Below are 14,942 nucleotides of genomic sequence, written 5' to 3'. Positions count from 1 at the left end.
GAATGATTACAATCCTATTAATAAACGCATTGTACCAGGTTTAACTGACCCTATCTGTATTAGTTAATCAAGGTTAACAAGGTCTCCCATTTCATCTTCTATTATTATTATTTATTTGTATTACCGTAGGGCCTCAGCGCCTTGGTCAAGCAGTGCCCTCTTGCCTTGAGACTATCATACTTTCCAAGATAATGATAAAGTCAGTGGTGGAAAAAAGAAATTAGCATTGCCTAATATGAACTGAGAGAAAATTGTGACTAGTGCAGAGTAAGAGACTGGGAGTCAGGATTCTTGTGTCCATTTCTTGGCTCTGCCACACACCTGCTGTGTAACTTTGGGCAAGTCATTTAATGTTTCCATTAAAAAGTACCCTGCAGGGATGCTAATTAATGTTTGCATATTTATATACCCCCTTAATCTGAAACTTCCACAGCACTTTAAAAATTACTATTTTCACTTGCCAGCAGTGTGTCTAAAAAGTCCAATCAGATTTTAGTCACACTTCAAAACCGTATTGTACAAAGTGAAATGTAATACTTTACCCATGACTCTTGTAAAAGAAGTGCAGAGTAGGAGCACGTAGGTTGAGGTCCTAATGCTCCAGGAATACTGGAAGATTCTATAACAGTTAACAAAGCAGATTTCTCTCAAACCTGGGTAACAGGATCATGTTTAGGGTGCACGTAAGTCTCAGTGGCTCTTGGTTCTTCCCTGTACTCCACAGTCCGGCTGTGCTCCAGTGAATTCCCCTTTCCTGCACTACAGCACAGCAAAGTTTCCTTTAGCTTGTAGGGATTTGCTAATGCAGGGTCTCAGACACAGAGAGGGAAAACACAGGGAAATGTGAGGCATAGGGGAAAATCTGGGATGGCTAGGACTCCTCCCACATTCCCGTAGATAGAAATGTAGCTTTGGGCAGTCTATTCCATATTCATAGTTTCTAAAGCCAGAAGGGACCATTGTGATCATCTAGTCCAGAGGTTCTCAAACTGGGGGTCAGGATCCCTCAAGGGGTCATGAGGTTATTACATTGGGGGTCGTGAGCTGTCAGCCTCCACCCCAAATCCCACTTGGCCTCCAGCATATATAATGGTGTTAGATATATTAAAAAGTGTTTTTTTAATTTATAAGGGGGGGTCACAGTCAGAGGCTTGCTATGTGAAAAGAGTCACCAGTACAAAAGTTTGAGAACCACCGATCTAGTCTGACCTCCTGCATAGCCCAGGGGAGACTGTCCCTGAATTAGAGCAGATCTTTTAGAAAAACATCCAATCTTGATTTTAAAACATCCAGTGATGGCGAATCTACCATAATCCTTGGTAAGTTTTTCCAATGGTTAATTACCCATCCTGTGAAAAACTTCTGCCACGTTTCCAGTCTGAATTTGCCTATCTTCAGCTTCAGCCCTTGCACCTTGTTATGCCTTGGTGGGATTTCTCAGAATGACTCCTCACCCGGACTGACAGCATCACGGAATTCCAGGCCATAATCACTTCACCCCCACCCACTGTGCACAGAGCTCTCGTTAACATTGATCGCCAGGAGCACGGGGTACGCAGGAGCAGAAATAAGGCTCTTTGCATTGTCAGGAATGTCTTTCTCTGAGGATTGAAAATTAGAGGTGACTAGTTGCTGCTCAGTGACTTCCATTTTTTCTGGGAAAGGCTGAAGGCAATTAGTCAAAGCATTTTTTAGTTATGGGTATTTTGAAGTGACACTTAACTCTGTATCTAAATATGCTACATATTCAAATTACGTTTCATTATCCAGCCTCCGCTGTCTCCTGCCCCACGGCCTGACCTTCTCCAGCAGTGTTTGTAACATAAAAAAAACCCTCAGAACACCTGCTCAGTCGTGTGTGTTGCATTTCAAAGACTGAGGTACCAGACAGTTCCATTAGGGTATCACGCAGGACATGCAACGAATAGAAGGCTACGGAGCTAGACATCTTGCGCTAGGAGGCACAGACGAAAATAATTGCATAAAAGCATGAGGAGCTGGGCACAGTTAGAAAGCCAAGACATTGTCATTTCTTTTCTCAATTTTTTGTATTTAAGACGTTAACTCATCTTGCCAGCTGAAATGAAACAGGATTTTAATTTCTCTAGCAAAATGAGGCTCTGTAATGTCGACCACCCAGCATATGGAGGCTACTGTCACCTCCCAAAGCACTAGCCACCTAGGAAACCATCATAACCAACACGGTTCACATTTTGTCCTCTGTGGACTTCACGGGGAGCACAACTATGAAGGGCAGATTTGAATCCAAGCGTTAGCTTCTTTCCTGGTTAGCAGTGGGGACGCATTCCCTACTGCAGCTACCTTGACATGCCCCTGCTCTACTTTTCACCTCTCCAGTGCCTTCCAGCTGAGGCACTTGAAACCCTTGACAAACATTACGCCTCGTAGCACCTGTGTGCAGCAGGTAATTGTTACCATCTCCATTTTACAGATGGGGGGAACTGAAGCACAAGCAATGTGCACAATGTCACCCAGGGAGTCTGAGGCAGATCCAGGAACAGAACCCAGGTCTCTTGACTCCCAATCCTGTGATTAACAACACGGCAAGAGCCCATTAGCTATTCACAGAGAAGCTAATTTGCCGACGTGAGTCACCCAGCAACTACATTCCCCTCACATACGCTACAAGAGGATCGCAGCCGCTATACAAGTTATTTTGCTTAGGCAATGCTTTCATATTGGTGCCAGGAACTTCAGAGGCATCTAGGAGGCTGAATCACTTGACATGGATGCAAAATAGCTGCGAGGCCAAAACACCAGGGCTGCTTGCCTCGCTATCCGCACTGCGAGAAGCTAGACCCCTTTGCCAACACCGCTTCTCCCAGAGACCCGATTCTGGGAATAAAAGCTTCACAAAAACGCAAGATTTCCTCCCCTCTCCAAGCTGGGCGTAAGCATGGCAGCATGCCCTGGAAGCAACGCGTCTCATTAGGAAGTTGAGTGACCTCTGGCCATGAGCTGAGGTCTCAGACAATTTGCCTTTCTGGCTGCTTTGGGACTCAGTAACACTGTCGCTGGAAATGCACTAGTGTTTAATGGACTCTTTTAAATGGCAGTGGAAGCAAGAACGCAGCTGCTCTGGTTGGTGACGTGGGTTGTTGTTTTTTCCCCCCTTTCTGCGAGTCAGATGATTTTAGAAAATAAGCTGAATTTATAAATAAATTAAATTGTCCCCTGCACGCCTGCTCTTGCCCTCTGTTCCACAGAAGGGTCACTCCATAAAGCATGAAAGCAGATCATTAGAAGCAGGTAATGCCTCTGGGATTCAAGGCTAGAGAAGAGCCTAATTATTCACAACTGCCTGTTGGTTACACATGCTAGACACAGCTGGGATACTGTACAGGATGCAGCTGTAGCAGACATTTGACAGCTCTTACTCGGAGTAGCACTTATTCACCCCAATGAAATCACTAAGCATTACTCAGAGGAGTAAAGCTTGCAGGATTCTGGACCCTTTGCTTTCCTTTCTATGTATATCCAAGGGCAGCAAAACCATAATGACATTCTCTATTACAAAGCATCTTTCGCTTCAATGTATCCCAGATGGCTGTGTTCCTTGGGGGACACCGGGCACACAAAGCTCTCTACAGATGTTTTAGGCTCTGCGTGAAAATGGAAGGGAATGCTTTACGTGGAGTCTGCTGGGAATGCTCATGGTGGGGTGGAGGATTAGCTAGAAGAAGAGAGGAAAGTCCTACCTAGCACAATATATACCCCTCTAGCGATCATCATGTTTATACAAATACATACCCCTCTAGCTACCTATCACATATTTATCCCAATGTTATTTGTATTACCATAGTGCTTAGGAACTCCAGCCAGGGACCCCGTTGTGCTAGGCCCTGTGAGAACTCAGAACGTACCCATTGGTCTGCCTGTCTATCAAGGGCACACACAGATTCTCAACCAGAAAATGTAAATGGTTTCAGGGGTGCATGATCACCCTCCTTTTTGGGGGAGGGAGAGTCCAACAGTTTCTCTCTCCTGGGGGCGGGGGGGAGGCGGAGACCCTTTGCCGTGGTGTATCTCAAGTGCCAACCAACATTGCATCCAGACACTAATTCCTAAACGAGGGGTCTCAGCTAAGGATGGGACTTAGACCAAATGCCCCCAACACACATCAGCCCTGAGCCCTGCTCCATTTACAGACCCCAGTCCAAACCCAATCCTTACTTCAGGTATTGAGCGGCTTTTATTCTTTCCTTCATCATCATCTGCTCTCCTGGGCTGTGGCTGAAGCACTCCCTGGAAAAAGTTGCTTGCAGGGAACTCCCAGTCTGGAGTCCCTGAGATCTCACAAGAAAGCCTGCTCCCGTGAGAATGCAGCTCCACAAGGTCTGGAGATGCAGCAGGGCTGGCCCCAAACAGCGGGTACCGGGCTGACTCGGCTTGCCTGGATGTTGAGGAGCTGCACTGATTTGGCTTATCTGCTCCTCTCAGTTGAGTCACAGGAAGAACTCCCTCCTCCCTGTGAAACAGGAACTCCTGCCTTGGTGAGCCTGGATACTCGCAGAGAGCTGAAGTGCGTGCCATCCAGCTAGTACAGACCCTGGCATGGTGCATCACAAGCAATTATGAAGAAAATTCCTCCCACCAACCAGGTGTGCCTCAGAAAGGGAAGGAGATGTCCTGACTGTGTGGCAGCATGCTCTAGTGGATGGGGCATTGGACTGGGTTCTGATTCCGCCACTGATGTACTGTGTGCCCATCAGCCAAGTCTTCATGTCTCAATTTCCCTGTCTGTAAACTACGGACAGTAGCTGTTGGGGTAATTTGCAGAAGTGTTGTCATGAATTTTCGTAAAGCAGTTTGAGACCCTGGGATTAAGTTGCTAGAGAAGTGCTAGATATTATCGTTATATGGTGCAGTAGGGATCATCTGTTCACCTAGGAGCCAGGAAAAACACAAGATAGTACTGCCAATAAATAAGCATGCCACTAAGCTGGAGAAGTAGGAGATGTCACACTTCTGTGCTCACCAGAAATGAAGGAAACAGCCAGTGAAATAATAAAAATAAATCATGCTGATGATGTCCTATGGCTTTGGGTCGCACATTTAGCTGCATTGAGCTTTAGTGTGAGGGTCACCTGAGTCAAGCCAGATAATGTGATCTGTTTCTGTAGTTCCCCACAGGGGTTTATTTACTACATCAGTTTTCTGAATGTACTGCTGAGGAGCGGGAGGGGAAACGGGTGATGGGTTTTTCCAGAGGGCGCTAGCTGCTCTCTTTTAATGGGAGTTGGAAACATAACTCCTTGCTGTCTCTTTGCAAATCCCAGACAGTACCTGGACAGTTCCCTGGAGCCTTTCCCGCGGAAGGCTGTGAAGGGTGTAAGAGTGCAGGGTAACCGCACACAGGAGTTTAGGATGGGAAGTGAGGCAGAATAGTTTCTAAAATGCCTCTGTGAAGTTAAATACCAGAACTGGAATCAGGTCAGGACACTGAGGTTAATGCCTCCCCAGTCTTGCAAAAAAGTGCGGTGGGATTTATTTCATGTCTACAAATGGGCCTATAATTAAGTCTCCTCTGGAAGATAAGATTTATGAGGAATTTGATTGTTTTCCCTCTTCTGCACTGCTGGGCGGCCTGGCAAACAGTTGTGAGAGACTTGCCTTGTATCTAGCAATTTCCCACCCTATTACCATGCCTACACACACACACAATTATTAATCACCCAGTGGCAGAGCCTCCTTCTGAAATGCTCCCCCATCACCCTGACCACAGGGGCGGAAGAGGCCTCTTGGCATGACGACCGATGACTACAGCATCACAATTGTTAACATGCGTTACAGGGTTTTCTCCAGGAGCCGTGGTCAACTCAGACTTTCAAATTACTGGCAGCAGCACAAGGACAACTGCCGCCGATTCTGCGTGACAGGAATGCTGGGTGGAAAAAAACATCCAGGGAAGTTTAGGAGGTATAATCCAAGATTAAAGCAGGCTGAATGGGCTCCCTTCTGCTTAACAGCTGGTGGCATGGTCAGCGCAGCCAGGAGCGTGTAGTGCTTTAGTGAAGGGCAAATCGTTCTCTTGGGATCTTTCCGCCAGGGACCAGGGTTGGAAAAGGGATCAGAGCCTAGTCGCATTGTTTGTTTCTCAGCGAGGCTCTGATGCAGCAAAGCACTTCAGGGGGTGCTAACTTTAGGTGCACGCCTGAGTCCCATTGAAGTCTGTGGGACGGACGCATATGCTCACAGATGAACGTGTGTTCTGTGGAATAGGAGTCCTTGCTCAGTCAGGCCAGTGATCCCACAGCTGTAGGGCACGCACAGGAGACGATGGTGGGAGTGTTGCACACCACCAGCCTGGGGCATTCTATGGCACATAACGAAGCAGGTCTCTGCGTAAGGGCATCAGCCTTTGGGGCTGTGCTCTTTGCACCCTTTCAGACTCAGCCTGGTTAAATGATGGAGCCAAGCGTGCAGCAGGCTTGTTCGCGCTATCCCAGGCTGGCGAAACACTGTCCCTGCACTAGGGACCATCTGCCCAGTTGGTTGATTGCTGTACATTTGTTATCCCAGAGGACAGGCACACGGGAGGGGAATAGCTCCATGTCATCCTGTCAGCAGGAGGTGATATTTCAGAACTGAAGACACCAGGAGCTGTGGGCTACTCCCCACCACATCTTTGAGAACCCTCGGCACCTGGGCTCGAGGGCAGGGTGTCATTGGGGTCTTGGCCAAGTAACATTAAGAAGAGGGATGGAAAAGGGATGCAGCCAAGTATGTCAGACACTGAGTGTACAGAGAGAAACCCAGCAAATGAACTCCTCTCAGGATACAGGCTCCACTCAGCTGTGACTAAATACCAGGAGATGCTGCATGACTGCTCGCTGAGGCAGGTATACTTAATCCTGCCTTAGCACTGGTGGGGGTTGGAGCAGAGGACCTCGTAAGGTTCCTTCCAGTCCTATGACTCCCTCCTCTGGGTAAGCACATTATCTGGGACACACATTTAAATACGCTTGGCCAGAATTCACCTCCCATTCGAACACAACTTTACACTAGACACTGAGGACGAAATGTACATGAATGTAAGGCTGAGGTTCCGATTTTCATCACCCAGAAGTAACGGTATCTCCTGGGAACCCTACTGCCCATATATGGGGCTTACCACTCCTCCCATTGACGTTGGTGGCAAAGCTCCCCGTTAGCTCAATGGGAGAAGGACAGGACCCTGTTCTGTTCTTCCACACCTCCACAGAGCTCTCCTTGACTCCGGCGGGGGTTGCTGTACATACCCGAGGGAGGGACTTGGACTGCCATGTGTAATGATTATATTTAACAGCATGACGTGTATCCAAAATACTTAATAGCCATGATCCTCAAGTCTGCTCAGGCTGTGCTTTGTGCAAGACTGGGGGCACAGAGTCTAAGGCAGCTGGTTGTCTCCCCATCCACCCCCTCATCCCAAGAGCTGCTGGGGGATGCTTCCACCCCAGGTGTGACTTGACAGCCACCAGGAATTTCAGCAGCACTGAGGCAAGTAACAGCCCCATGGGTGATTACATTGGTCAGAGACGTCCAGAGCATTGCTACGCTCTGGCAAGCCCTCGGCAATGAGAATGCCCACAACATGCCCCCTGTGCCAGCAGCTGGAATTAGAAGGGGTGGCTTAGAGCCAGGATGTTACCCGGCTGGGGCAGTGGTGCCCCTGGTCCTACACTGACGCAAAGGAAGACATCTGTTGGTGGGGCTAATTTATTTCTTCACTCAATGACCGTGGAAAAGCTGGAAGAGGCCCCTAGCAATGATCAAGAATATTTGTATTATAGAATATGTTCAGTATACATCGGGGAAGATACAGAGCTCAGATGGGTTGGGATGCCAACCCACTCCAGGTGTCCTGACCCACAGTTCAGGCTGCAGCGTGGTTTATCCCCTAGTTACTGGGAGCTTTACACACACGGGTCTTACTCACATGGTCGATGAGTTCCTTCATCATGCCGTTCCACTGCCCCTTCTCATCCTGTGCTCCATACTTCCCGTCCTCCACCAGCCGGATATCGTATGTAAAGCCCAGGATGTGGGACAGCTCCTTCAGAAGGTCAATGCAGTAACCTTCGAAGCGGTCGTTCCCGAAGAGGGCTGTGTCTGACTTCCGAAACATGACGAAGGGCTCTTCCTGCGCAGATGGGTGAGAGCACAGCAAAGAGCCACGGTTAAGGGCAGGCTGCCAGGCCCATTTCCAGCAGAAAAGTCATGAAAGCAGGTGGCTGTTCCTCCAGGTAACCCTGCACAATGTGACACTCATTATGCAGGCAAGGTTGGCACCACGACATGTTTGGAATAAATTAACTTTGCATGGTGCATCAACTAATTAGCAACCTTGTTTACCCCACTAAATTTAATTTCGTCTCTTCTGAGCAGCCAACTGGTTTCCATCCTGCGGGATTTCAGAGAGAGAGAGAGAGAGAGAAAAAATAACCATTTCATGCTCTGCAAATGAAAACAAGGGCATTGAAAAATAAAAATACGTAGGGGAAAAGAATTCAGCCACAAATCCCAGACGCTAGAAACACAAATGAACCGATCCCTGGGGACTGTTGTGGACTCACCACCATCAGGGTTCTTAAGAGCATCTGAGCTGGGTGTCTTGCCAGGACACCATGTGTGGCTGGTGGCTGGTATAAGGTTGGCTTTATTTCTTTATCCCCCCAGGATAGGTGAACAAGACAAAGCAAAGACTGGGGCAGGGATTCTAGTGCTGGCCAGAGGTAGGTCAAAAGGAGACCAGCGCGTGTCTTAGACCTTTTCCTTTGTAACACACCAGCACCCGCTTCCATAGCAGGTGCACCTGAGAGCACAGGTCTGTACTTAGAGGAGGAGGTGCTAAAAGTAGATGGTTCCCAAGCAGGTTTCCTGCTAGCTGTTCCAAAGGACAGGTTTTCCACATACACCTGGATTTGATCATGTCCTATAGTATCCCAGGAACATCCCCTCCAGTTCTGACCCACAGCTTGATTCTGGCCATATGGCAGCCAAACTGTCTGTCAGAGGACTGTTCACCGGCATAGTGCCCAATGTGTCCCCACCCCCACTTTGGCTGTCGGTGCAGAGGACATGCCCAAGAGTTATAAGGTGCTCTGCCACTGGGGTCAGAGGCAGCAGGCATAATTTACAGCAGCTCCAGGATGGCTCTAAATTATGCTAGTCAGCAGTGGTACTGGTGGCTTTTGGCATCTTTTCCCACACCCATGTTGCACTGAGATCAACTCAGACGCAGCCCAGGATCAGGACCCAGGACTTTTCAATAACCAGGTATCACCCTGGCCTCTCAAGCAACAAACCCGTGGTTACAGCCCTGGGCACTTGTAGTTAGTGTGGGGTATATGCCCATGCACTGTGGGCATATTGCATGGAGCTGATGGTTTCTAACAAGCCATGGCACATTACTTCAGGAAGGGCACAGCAAGGTGGGGTAAGTACCCCCGCCTTGCTATCTTGAGGCCTTTTCTCCCCCTCCTGAGCTGTTCTCATTACTTTTGTATTCAGAAAAGCCTCTGAAAATTTAACAAGCTGCAGCAAAGTGCCGCCTTATTAGCTAGCAGACTGCAGGCAGCGCCAGGAAGCTTTGTAAGTTATAACACATCTAAAAGGAATGTTCCACGGTGAACTTTCTGAAACACTCAGAGGGCTGCTCTCCTCCAAGTCCAAATGATTGCACTTCTGCTAATGCTCAAAAATAGCCATTCTTTTTAGTTTAAAGATGTCCAGCTTGGATGCCTTGAAAGGTTCAGAGATGTCAGGCGGATAACCCAGCTCCTGTCGGAATCCAGAACCGGCCATTACTTTTCTGAGAAAATCATGTCCAGATGCAGAAAGCAAACTATGTATTTTGAATCAATTATTATTATTCCATCCCACACTGAAGCACTGATTAATGCCCACGATATATGGCACACCAGGAGATCCCAGGTTGCCTGTCAAATACAGAACCACTGTTTATTACGATAATCAAATTGTCTCATTGTTACCTTGTTTTCCCTTTCTTTGTTCCAACTAGTGTCTCTCATCCTACTCCTAGATAGTCAGTTTTTGGGCCAGGACCCTCTTTTCATTATATGTGGGTACAATGCCCAGAAAAATGGGGCCTTGAGCCGTGATGGGGGCCACCAGGTACTACCACGATCCAAATAATAATGTACTAATATTAGCAGCCCTATAACAGGCTTCTACACAGGAAGGTTCCATCTTTCTTCTCATCTCCTGTGATGAATGAGGCCATCATATGCAAGTGAAGACAATAAAGTATGCAATAAAAATCATAGCCTTTCACAAAGCAAGACGTTTGGGCTGTTAGTCATGGCAACAGAAAGGGACCAGGAAGATGTGGGAGTGGCCGGAGAGAGAAGATACATAAGGGGAGTGCTGAGATGCTCAAAGTACGCTATCCAGCAGATGAGCGCTAGGAGACTAGGGCAGGACAGGAGATCGACCTGAGGAAAAGACTATTTATTAGACTGAACCATTGGATAACATTATACACAATGCTACAGTCCTAGCTTGGAGGTGGCCCAGACCTCGCCCTAGTGCGTGGAGGCTTTGCTGGAATTCCAGCAACATCCCTACCTGTGCCTCCTGCCTGGAGGGATCCACACTCATCCAGCACTCACAGTGGACAAACCAGGCCATTCACGTACGGCTGTGCAGAAGGCAGTTTGTCTTGCTCTGGGTGTTGGTGGGGAGTGGATGAGAGAGCGCGTCTAGGTCTGGGTCTGGGTCTGCTGGCTGAGAAAGCAAGGCTGACAACGTCATGCCTATGGAGTTAGCATAGTGCATGCAAGCCCGTTAAACTCTCTCTCTCTCCAGTCTCCTCTGCAGCCCTCTCCCCTGGAATTAGCGCTTTGTTTGTGAACCAGCTGAGTCTACGGGTCTTGGTATAAATACACCAGCTCCAAATCAGCCATAGAACACTATTAATTTTGGGAAGCATTATAGGGATAACATACATATTTAACAGCCAAAGCACTGAACATTAGGATGCCACTTGCTCCGTAATGTATCTGCGGGTCTCAAACGTTTCCTGGGGGTAATTCTGATCTCTATGAACCACTTATTCACAGACTATTTCACAATTTATTACTGAAAATGGCCAGACATCCAATTCACAAGCTCCCTTGGCTTGCTAATCGATTTCTCAGTGAAGGTGCCCTCAATTTCATAACTTCACAGTTCTTGTATTGCTCAGGGAGACTGGTGCTGGCTGCTGGAGTAATATTTCTCTTCCAACAAGCCACTGCAATATGAGCAAAAGGCAGTGGGGAGATGTGGGGAGGAGGGGGGTGAACAACCTTTCCGGGTTTTCCTTTTAAAGATCCCTCCTCTGGCTTTTCTACTGTCATTTACACCTATGGATGAGGCAGAAAGGGCAGCAGCAGATGTCGATAAAGTTTAGGGTTGTATTTTACTTCTTAGGAGCCAATGTAAGAAAATGCATTTATTGCACAACTCAGCGCGCCAATCCCATCATGCTCCTCACTCGGTGGGTCATAAGGCTGCAGGTGACTTTGCGTTAGGCATGCACGCGCCCATTCCAGCACACATTGCTGAGCAATTAGAGGGTGGTGATTTGCTCTATGGATGCTTTAGAACTGAAATGTGAGCATAAAGCTTAGGGACCTTCGTGGCAGTAGAATTGCTAGAGCGGAGAGACTAAAGTGCTAGCTAGAAACCGGCAGGGGCTCCCTTCAGCTCCCTAGCTCTGCTGATGCACCTCACTCCTGACTTGCGCCACTCCCACTGCAGAGCTATTCCAGATCCAGACCCGTCTCAGCTCTACCAATATGTCTCGCTTCTGAGCTGAAGTCTTCCCTCTTCCAGCATTTCTCAGTCCTGGCCCTGCAGCTCTCACTGTTGTTCCAGCCCTCGGCCCCACACACCTGGGCTGGTGCATCTCAACCCTTCGTTTCAGTATTACCAGCACCCCCAGCCAATTATTCCCCTTGTGGCACCACGCTACGTTATAATTTGATACAGATGAAGATGGACAAAGGCAGGGGGAAATGAGTCTCTGCTCAATCTTTTGAGAGTTGAAATAACCTTGGGTAATTCCCCCACCGCTGACCCTGGACTCCACCTGGGGTTCATATCACTGTGCATGGCATTTATTTTGTATTATTCACGCAGCTCTATCTCCCACTTACAGGGACTGGCTCCAGCTCAGGAAGCCTTGCAGTCTTTCTGCTGGGCCCATTAGAAGTAACCTGCTTCAAATTCCTCAGACCCAAACTTTCAGAACAAGCCAAAAAAAAAAAAAGTAAATTCAAAAGAATAAAAAGAAAACAAAACAGATGCCCCCCGCCCCCTCCCCCCTGATGGCCAGAGGTAGCCCTGCAGCACCCTGCCGCTACCTTCCCCCTCTTCAGGGCCCCTGAAGAACTACCCAGTTCACAGCATTTCAGACATACCCCTTCTAGGGTCCAATTTATTCAGGCCTGAGGTCAACACACCGGTTTAGTGTCTCCCTCCCCTCAGTAGGGCATCCCCCTTTCTTCTTCCCTGAGCTGGGTCCAGGTCAAGTCACTCTCAGGCTTGCCCGGGCTGGAGTTCAGCCTCCTGGCTCTGACTTCTCCATTCCCCTGGTGTCAGATTCTTCCCTGCAGGAGCTTTTTTCACTCACTGCAGTTTCCTGAATTTCCCTCCTCCCTACAGCTTCCTGCTGCCCTTTATAGGGGAATGAGCTGTGCTCTATCAGGCCCCGTCAAGTCTCGTGGCACGGGTGGGCTGGAGCCATTCTGTCAGTAATGGGGCTTTTCTGCCTGAGGCCTCCAGCCCATAAGGCCAAAGCCACCCTGTTACACTGTGCAAAAACTGACCCTGTTCCAGGAGCCTGAGCAGAGATGTCCAAAATCAGAGTGAGTGGGAACTGCCAAAGTGCCTTTTGTTCCAGCATTTCCCCTAAGGTAGTGGTGGGCCACCTGCGGGCCGTCAGGGTAATCTGCTAGCGGGCCGCCAGACAGTGTTTGCATTGGCATGGCCACCTGCAGCTCCCAGTGGCCATGGTTCGCCGTTCCCGGCCAATGGGAGATGCGGGCAACTATGCCTGTGGACGGTCAATGTAAACACTGTCTCGCGGCCCACCAGCGGATTACCTTGACGGGCTGCAGGTTGTTCACTACTGGTCTAAGGACTTTTGAATTTACTTTTTTTTTTTTTGGCTTGTTCTGAAAGTTTGGGTCTGAGGAATTTGAAGCAAGGCATGAAAGCAGCATGTTATGGGCTAAACTAAGACAACCAGAGGCTCCTGCAGCACATTCACACCCAGGCGTTTGAGCAGAGCGACTCAGCTGGGAAAAACATTTTATGACAATGAACACAGAGAAGATGGAGCAGCTGTGTGCCAGGTTTGGGTTATTTTTAGGCTGGGTGGTTGTTTCATTTTAGGAAGTCAGGCCTCATTACCCAAGTGGTCCATCTAATTCCATTATCCAACCTCTCAACATGCCAGACCAGATCATTGCTCTGTCAAGTCCTGTATCTCCCATCCTTTCTGCTGCACTGGATCAGGTTACACAGCTACCTTGTCCAGCCTCTGATGGGAGATGTGATTACATGGGGGTGTTATTGGATAGCAGTGTCACAGCACGAGCGCATCATTTGTAAGATAACGATGGAACAAACATTTTTTAATCATTACCTTCCTTAGTTTTTATCACCCTGGGAAGGAGAGGGCTACCACCCTGCTGGAGAGCTCAAGCAGAGTAAAAGTCAAACATGAAGACCCCCACTGGAATAGCAGGAGCTGCAGGCTGGCAATGCGGTGCATTGGCAAAGCTATGTGCGAGCTCCAGAACTGGAACGGAAAGGGGTTCTTTAGGTGAGACTCGAGGTGCATGAACAAAGAGATGGGCAGAGGACACATTTCACAGTGCTTGTAATATTGCACTGAGCCAAACACTTGTCCTTCTCTTTTATGAATACCCAATTCACATGCACACATCCTTTTAGGAACCCTAGACAATATGTCATAAAAGACGATACTCTCTAAACCCTACATGACCTAGCCATTCTTTCCCACCTCTAACATCCACGATTCTTTGACAGAAGAGGCTCCTTGAAGCCACTGCATGGAAATTGGCCAGAAAAATTATTGGCATAAACAGAATTTCAAACCAGATCTACACAACCTGCCCAGGTTTCCTTAATCGTTTATTTGTTCTAGGCACAGCATTATTTGCTGTTGCCGCCGATTGGCAGACCCAGCATTGTGTAACACAGCCAAATACAAACCAATGCTACTAGTCATAATTCATTAGATGTTAAATAAAAATTCATTCTGATCTGATGCCTGCTATCAAATCCAGTAGTGAAGGCAAGAACTAAATACAGCGTGACAGTTGGAGACAGAGGAGATTGGTTAAGTATCCATGGTTTGCTGGATAACTCAATTACTTTTGGCTAGGTTGTCACCTACGTAGTCACGAGGGGAAGGAAACACAGCCGCTGCAGCTCTAACCCGTGTGTATAAATGAATTCTGGGATAGTGAGAAGTGACAGCTTGGCAGCGCTGGAGCATGAAGCACCCGCAGAGCAGATACAATGCTGGGAGTGGCAGGACAAGCACCCCGGTGGTACCCACCCCACCTCCTGACACGGAGCTTCAGCTCTGACCTTGAAGGGCCTCATCTAGAAGCAAGAGGAGGATTCAGTCTCCAAGGCCCATGAAGCCACTGGTTTCTCTGCTAAGATTGCCAGCAGGGCAGCTAATTTGGGGCTTTTGTGGCCTTGGAGTTATGGGGGCAACTGTCCAACAGAAAATCTGCGGAGACTGACAAGCCACTTCATAGAGGGCTGCTGAGCAGCCACCTGATGTTGATGACTATGTGTGAGAGAATGTGCCCCTCCTTCGATCAGTGAGAGAGAGGAAGAGACCCTCTAGCCCCTTCTTAATCCCCTGAGCCACTAAGGCCCCAGAAGGG

At 48.3% G+C, this 14,942-nt stretch overlaps 1 protein-coding gene across 4 annotated transcripts in view; it reads right to left on the bottom strand.

Moving 5' to 3' along the window:
- Nucleotides 1–14,942, bottom strand: part of GRIK3 (glutamate ionotropic receptor kainate type subunit 3) — a 237,257-nt gene that overhangs the window by 52,277 nt on the left and 170,038 nt on the right. For all 4 annotated transcript variants that reach the window (XM_084652520.1, XM_084652517.1, XM_084652518.1 and 1 more), the window contains one exon: nucleotides 7,943–8,146. In XM_084652520.1, coding sequence (XP_084508646.1) covers nucleotides 7,943–8,146 — 204 coding nt within the window. The remainder of the gene's footprint in view (nucleotides 1–7,942; nucleotides 8,147–14,942) is intronic.

Source organism: Lepidochelys olivacea (genome assembly GCF_965140295.1).
Source record: "Lepidochelys olivacea isolate rLepOli2 genome assembly, chromosome: 19".
NCBI classification, from domain to species: Eukaryota; Metazoa; Chordata; order Testudines; family Cheloniidae; genus Lepidochelys; species Lepidochelys olivacea.
This window is presented reverse-complemented; position numbering and strand designations above follow the sequence as displayed.